The sequence below is a fragment of the Melanerpes formicivorus genome, unplaced genomic scaffold, assembly GCF_026170545.1.
Source record: "Melanerpes formicivorus ecotype bairdi unplaced genomic scaffold, bMelFor1.0.p_v2 SCAF_6, whole genome shotgun sequence".
Taxonomy (NCBI): domain Eukaryota; kingdom Metazoa; phylum Chordata; class Aves; order Piciformes; family Picidae; genus Melanerpes; species Melanerpes formicivorus.
Genome location: NW_027142358.1, coordinates 12686039 through 12693578, shown reverse-complemented (window position 1 = coordinate 12693578; position 7540 = coordinate 12686039). Strand labels below are relative to the sequence as shown.

The 7540-nt window shown below is 48.3% G+C and overlaps 1 protein-coding gene across 2 annotated transcripts in view; it reads left to right on the top strand.

Moving 5' to 3' along the window:
• Positions 1 to 6992: 6992 nt before the first annotated feature.
• Positions 6993 to 7540, top strand: part of LOC137441859 (uncharacterized) — a 33355-nt gene continuing 32807 nt past the window's right edge. For both annotated transcript variants that reach the window (XM_068139760.1, XM_068139759.1), the window contains exon 1: positions 6993 to 7533. In XM_068139760.1, coding sequence (XP_067995861.1) covers positions 7485 to 7533 — 49 coding nt within the window. In that variant the 5' untranslated portion in view covers positions 6993 to 7484. The remainder of the gene's footprint in view (positions 7534 to 7540) is intronic.

The window sequence follows — 7540 nt, the reverse complement described above, 5'->3', positions numbered from 1 at the left end:
GTACTGCTTTCAACATTGGTGATGCATTAGCAGGTCACATCTAGCTCTTCTCTTGCACTCCACTGAAACAGATTTCTTTAAACTGAGAGCAATCACGTCCCAACTAAAGCAACTCAGCATTCACAACAGTGCAGCATTTGCAACAAAGTACATGAGGCAGAGACTGCCAACCCCTCAGCGCTGTTAATTGCTAGGTTTTAGCAGCACTTTCACGGCTGCCAGAATTCCCACCGGGGGGATAAAAGCAAGGAAACAAACATGCTGAGAGATGCTCTGGCCACTCTTGCTCCCCAGCTCTGGCTCAGGACATAATGTTGGCATGCACCCGGCAGATCCTGCCCTGCCTGGCTGCCTTCTGGTAGCAGACTGAGTGAGGATTGAGGGTACCCGTTGTTCTCCACTGCACTGGGTTGTGATGGGTATAGAGAAACATGCCAGCCCCAAGCCTGACTCGAGCTTCATGGGGCTGCAAACACCTTGGAAGGTAGAAAGGGAAGCCCAGATCAAAGCCACTACTCTTCTGAGTTCCTCATCATCACCTTTTCACCCAGTTTCACAGTAGGAAACTCCCTGACCCTTTTCTCACACCCTCTGATCTTTTCTGTCATGGTCCCCTGGATGCCCATCTAGTTTTACCAGTCTAATCTTGGTAAGGTAGAGCATGAAACTGTGCATGCTCAGCCATGGCTTTGCAGAGAGGAAGAGCTCCTGCTGCTGTGCACCCTGCTGTGCTGCGCTGCTGTGCCCTAACCCTCACCTTACCCTGCCCTGCTGCTGTATTTTCAGGCTCATGTGTGCACAGGCAGATGTGAGGTTGGACACAGCACTACTCACTCTCTGGGACAGTGTTTGAGAAAGGACCTATTTGAGCAATGACAAAGCTCAGCCCAGCTCAGGGGGATGTTGTGACCTGGCTGAATGGCAGAGGCCAGGCTAACTACCAGGCACAGGCTCACAGCCTCCAGAGAGGCCAGGAGCCAGGCAGCAGGTGCAGCTCCACAAGGCAGACACCCTCACATGTTTTCTGCCTCTAGGGTTGCAATGCCCTAAAATTCTCCATCCATCTGTTCTGGAATTACCTGTAAGGTGCTGAGAGGTGGACAAGGCTGGCACCAAGGCAGCTGCTGTGACAGCAGGGCTCTGGTGAGAGGGCTGTCCATTGCTTGGCACAAAGCAGGGGATGCCAGTAAGTGAAATGGAATAGGTAAGTGCCTGAGGGTGAATGAGGAGCACCGGTCAGGACTGCCCCACAAAGAGACTGTGCTGGGACTGCTGAGCTGGTGGAAATGCTGCCTTTCATCAAAAGGTGAATTAAAGAATCATTGAAATAAAGGCAGTGCAGCTGAAGTGGGCTCAGCTACTTTACCCCTGGAGGAAAGCAATGGCCTCCAGCAGAGCCCAGGAGCACTTGTGCCTGGCTTCCCCACCAGTGTGGCTCCAAGGTGCCTACCACCATTCTGCTGCCCATCCCATCACAAGCTAGGTACCCTTCTCTCATAGCTGAGCCTGGCACACACCAACTCAGACACTCAACCCAAAATCAATGCTGGAGAGGGGTGCAGGTGTGCTGGGGGAAGAAAGAGCTGATGGCGACCCCTCTGTACCCACATGCCTCCAGCCAGCCTACATCACAGGGGAACAGAGGGTTTGGGTTGTGCCAGGGAGCATGCAGTGCAGCACAGCACAGGCTGCTTTGGGAAGTTGTCAATGATGTATACCAGCTTGTCTCTTGGCTGGGAAAGTTGTGGACCTTCAGGGCAGGTAAGCCACAGGAAAGCAAGGTTGACTGTAATGGCTCAACAGTGTTAGACAGCAGTGACCTGAGTGTAAGTACTTGCTGCAACAGCATATGAAGTCAAAGGTACCTTCACCCCAACTCAGCACAAATGTGTTTCCATCATGCACATAAGGAAGTGATGTGTCAGGGAAGGCACTGGCCCTGACTGCTGCTTCCCACCTGGCTCAGCAGGGCTCATTTCACAGCAGGGAGGAGTGGGGATCACATACCTGCTTCAGGATCCAAAATACACTCAACACCTGAGCCTTCTCAGCTCTGGAAGGGCTGCAGCAATCAGAATTGTGACAGTGAGTGCTGAGTGGCAGCTTTCTCTCCTACTCAGTGGTTGGGAAATCATCTGGGGCAATGGTGTCCATGCAAGAGGCAGAGAAGATGCAGAAGGGCTTTGCTTGTACAGACAAACTTTGCTGACTTCCAGTATTTAGTGCATTTATCAGATTCCCTGAGGAAAGAGCAAAAATTGCAATGTATCCAGATTAAGACAAGTGTCTGGAGCAAGGCACTAGATTCAAGGGGATAACACAGTACTAGTAACAGACCTGAGAGAGATGATAGAGAGATGCTCACTATCCCAAGAAGCTGCTTTTTTTTTTTTTTTTTTTTTAACTGTAAGGACATTGCAATAAAACAACTTCTCTTTTGTGACTTCAAGCCTTCATCTGGACAAGCTGTACATGTGCAAGCCACTGCCGAATTAGCAGCAGAACTGTCACAGGAAGCTGGAGTCTTACGGAAACGTCTGTTTACAGGAATGCAAATAACACACAATTCCTCTTTGGACATTCCTCCCTTTTTTTTTTTGTTGACCCAGCTCTTGCATGAGGAGCTGTTGGCTGAGGCAGCACAGGCTCCCCTGAACCATGTACACAAACACACTGTCCAGCCTGGAGCTCCACAAGGCAGCAGCCTCATGGCACCAGGGTACCCCACGACAGCATTGCACAACTTCATGCAGGAGGTGCTGCCAGTGCTCACTTAAATGACACCAACACAGTACCACTGGCACAGCTGATCAGGCAAATATAGCTAAAAACCTAAGGGAAAGAGCAACCCTTTACAGTCACCTGTCAAGAGCAAGTCCAAGACAACCCTGACAACTGCTGGACAGATCATCACCCCCCTGTGCTTTCTGCTGATGCAGAGCCTTCTCTTAGCATGACCATGCCCCCTTTTTCCCAGGCTGTCACATGGATCCAATGTCCCTCTGCCATCTATGTCCCAAAACCTTGCTTGTACCAGAATGAAAGAAAACATATTCAAGTTGAGCAGGTGATTGTATTGTACAGGGTCCTTTTGTGCACATGCAGGTACAAACCAAACCAGAAGGCAATCCAGCAACCTGTCCAGATCCAGCCTTTAAATATTGGAGGGTCAGAGAATGGGATGGAAAATGAGCTCTATAATATCCATTTGATGAAAGGTTGACAGTTATTTCATTGTGTGCTTCAGTGTGAAAACCACAGTGACAATGATACTAGAATGTGTTTTTTGTCAGTTTGAATGCCTCACACCAAGTGGGGGGGCTTGTTACATGCATGAGAAATCCTGTGATTAGGAGGCTGCAGAACTTAAAGAAGACAGGTCTTGAAACTACTTAGAAAAACCCTGTTCTTCTAGACAAGGTGCAGCAGAAGGAGATGAAGCTATTTGCACAGCAGACTTGCCTAAAACCAAACAGCAGAGGAAAAACTGTCCCAGCCAGGAGTGCTCACCCAAACAGAGTTGCACATGTTCAGGGCTCTGTCCTGCCACGGCATAATTTGGATTTTGAGTATTTTTTTGAAACAAGGCTCACATTTGACAGGCATCCTCCTTTACAGCTGCAGAGCATTTCAATGGGCACTGTAGCAGCTACTTTTATGGAAGATTTGGGGATGCATAGTTGTAACTGGGTCATGGAAAGAATAGCACAATGGCTTGCATGGTTTTAGGATTTGCCACAAAATGTAACTCTCTTGCTTTCCAGGGAATTTGGGAATTGCACTATAAATGGACCTTGCTGCATGCTCTCACCCACCCTCCTTGGTGCAAAGGCTGAGTAGCATACTGTGAGCTTGTGCCTGGCTTCTCTGCAGGAAGTACCCTCCGAGGCAAGCACTCTCTGCTCTGAAGCTGCTTCCCACCAACTCCAAGTCTCACAAAGGTGACAAGAAAGATAGGATGCAGCTGTACACCCAGGGGATGCAGAGACACAACAGCTTTCCACACTCAGGGACTTCTTTGGGTGGAGAGTTTTCTTACAGCTGAGGAAATGGATGTATCCATCAGAAATGAAGCTGATGCTGACTAAGAGATTTTTCCTCTTCCTGTTACATCCTCTGCAGCTTGAGAGGGAATTTCCTGTCCAGTTGCAGAGAACCCATCTAGCACTTTCAGCACAGGGGTGAATGGTAAGGAGCCCGGGTCCAAAGACTGGCAATGGCAGGGAATGAGCAGATGCAGTGTGTGCCAAAACCCACAATATCATCACAGAGTACTTGGTAATGTGACCCCAGTCCTCAGGCAAGGCTGACCCCATGGCTAAGGCAGGTCCATTTCCCTATCTTCCTGGTTCCTCTCCATCCTTGAGCTCTGCCCTCAGCACAGCAACATACAGCTTGGCCCCAGTGCCCCACACTCCCATCACTAACAGACTGGACTTCAAGGAAAAGGAGACAGCCTGTCTTAAAACTCCCAATTAAATGGTGAGATCTGGCAATACTCCTGCTGCCAGACAAGAGACAAATCTGCAGGACAGAAGTGTCCTTCCTTTCTCACTGGACTGCAGAAGCAACTGGACTCAATGTATTTCTGTACGGAGAGGATATGACCTTTCCCGTGTTGAGGGTGTTCACAAGGTTTAGACAAAAGCACATTCATAATCAGTTTCCCTTTCCTGCATTTTCTTCAAGTCTGATATCAAAACCAGGTACCACTTATGTTTCTTGCTTGTGTGTTGTTTTTGATCAGGGCTGGAATCAATGCGTGACCACTCCTTGAAAGGTTTCACAGATGTTAATAATATGGTGAAATCTCCCTTCAGGTAGATGCATTTATACTGGAATAAAAGTATTAAGCATGCTATAACCTTTTCCTGATCCAGTGCTAAGCTATTCAGGAGTAAAAAAAAAATAGATGCTAATAACTACATAAAACACAGTTATGCTTCTAAAACTTTCCACGTATAGACAGAAATAACCACAGACAACACCTAACAGAAAGAGTGATTGCGCTATGGAATGGGTTGCCCGGGGAGGTGGTGGAGTCGCCGTCATTGAAGGTGTTCAGAAGGAGACTTGATGGAGTGCTTGGTGCCATGGGTCAGCTGTTTGGGTGGGTTGGATGGTTGATGGGTTGGACACGATGATCTTGAAGGTCTCTTCCAACCTGGTTTGGTTTATTCTAACAGCTTTGTGGGGCCCTCTAAACTCTGAAAATTGTCACATATTGTGTCAACACAGGGTATTTCCAATTTTAATTATCAGTTTCATACACAGAAACACACCCTCTTGTAAGAGTACCTAGAGCATTAAAATATTGAATTCATTGCCAGCCATTTCATTCCATGTTTGTCCTAGTGCAGGGCTAGAGCATATTCCAGGGGATGTTTCATTCTTGTTCAAAAAGCTTACCTTCACTGGGTTCTTTTATTTGTTATATTTTGATAGGACAGTCATTTCTGTTGGCCACAAATATTTGTTGAACACAAGGGGGTAAACTGACCTTACAAATGGCCAGCTTGAGACTCCCCTTAGTAATCTAGTTTTCTGACAGGCATTTTGCTCACTACAGATTAAATACATTTCAGAGCATTTTGAATTGCAGCTATATACAGACACTGGCATGATAGCTTTCTTCTTTCTCTAAACTGATTATTAAAGAAGAAAATAAGCTTTTGTTTAGCACAGAAGTGTGCTTAGCAGTGTACAAAAAAATGGAACTTAATGGCAGAAGGAGTGTGCAGTATTGGCAGGAGAGCTGGAGGTGAGAGGGTAGTACTTCGTCTCCAGAATTCCTCTGGCTGCTAACAGTGCCCCTGAATCCATTTGAAGGCACCTGTAAATTACACAGTTCTAATAAGTTATGTCAGCCCACTGCAGCTGGGAGCTGAGACACTGGACTTGGGCTGGTAGGTTGAGCATGGCAGCACATTGCACACCAAACACACAGCAACAGCCAAAGAGGTGACACCTTCTCAGCCTGGGACTGTCTCAGTGCAAGAAACAGGGACCTCCTTCACTGACAGAATGTATGGCTTTCCTTCTTCCATATGGCACAACCCTCTTTGTCTTTCCCACAAACAAACAAAACACAACAACAACAACAAAAAAGTAATAAAAAAAGCCACCACCAAAACAAAACAGGAGCAGGCGCTGGGTGCATTATAAGTGCCAGACAGCTGCAAGAAAAATAAGTACAGCCCACAAATACTCTGTTCCACTGCAGTGGGAGGCAAAGGGGTATCATGAGTCTCCCAGCCTGAGAAGGAAGGATGCCTTCTGTTGGATGACATGAGTTTGTGGCCAATAAAGTAATACCTAAATGCAAGAGCAATATGATGGGGGGAAAGGGCCAATTAAACAACTTGTCTTTAAATTGTGGGTGCTGCCATCAGCAAACACCACACTACAGCAAAAAGTCAGTTCACTTCAGTTGGTATCTGGCCCATGGTGTTTGTTGTAGAAGCACAAGACCTAAGGGACCAGAGTCGGGGCACCTGGACTACATCTGCCTTGACAGCTCCCCTTCTGCCTGGCTTTCTCACAGTATTTGTAGCAGGGCTGTAGTATCCACTGCCTCTCTGTTGTCTGCTCGGGGCTGCTGATCCTGTGGGCAGCTGAAGTTCACAGAATCAGGCTGGTTTAACCGGTGGAGCAGCACATTCTCTCCTGACAGTCATCAGAAATCTAGATGAGAGAGCAATGCAAGGACTGATGTGTTTTTTAGCAAGCAGAGATTCTGTATAGGTTAATAAGGGGCTGTTGGTTGTTGGAAATTTGTATGGCTTAAATCTAGCCAAGGAATAATTTCTGACACGTTTCCCAAGGCAGCACTCTAGTGAGAGCTCTTCATTCCTGATCTGCATGTTTGGAGGTCAGTCAGTGGGGTGACACCACAAACCTGCCCATAGGAGCATGCATTCTGTATGCTCCTGCCACTTCTCTCTCACTCCTCTTACCCATAGCCTGCAGCCCCAGCTACAACCTAGGCAGTGCTGCGTGATGACCATGTAACACGCGATTTAGGGAAAGAAAAAAAAAAAGGAAAGAAAAACCCCACCAAACCCATTCTATTCTCCTCCCCACGAGAAACATTCCAGCCTTTCCTTTCCAGCCACTTGAGAGGGGGGTTGTTTATTGATATTATGCAAGTGCTGAAATTTTTTCTTTTTCTTCTCGCCCGTCCGTTTTTTCCTTTCTCCCCCTCTCTCCTCCGGGGGTTGCAAAGGTAGTTCAAACCCCTCCAGTCATCTCGGCTTATCAGTCAGAGGAGACGCATTCCTCTGGGCTGCTCCCTTTATAAGTCACCGCTGGCCGGGCGCCCGCTCGCAGCCTCCGCGCTGGCAGCGCTGTCTGCTGCCTCCCCTCCCTCGCCATGCCCTAGCCCGGGCTCCGCTCGCCCGCCGGGAACGCGCAGCAGCCCGGGGAGGGCCGGCGGCGATGGCACCCCCGTCCCCCGCCCACCCCTGAGGGTGGCTGCCGCCGGGATGTTCAGCTGGCACCGCAGCTTCACCCTGGGAGCGCCCTGGAAGAGAGGTGAGTC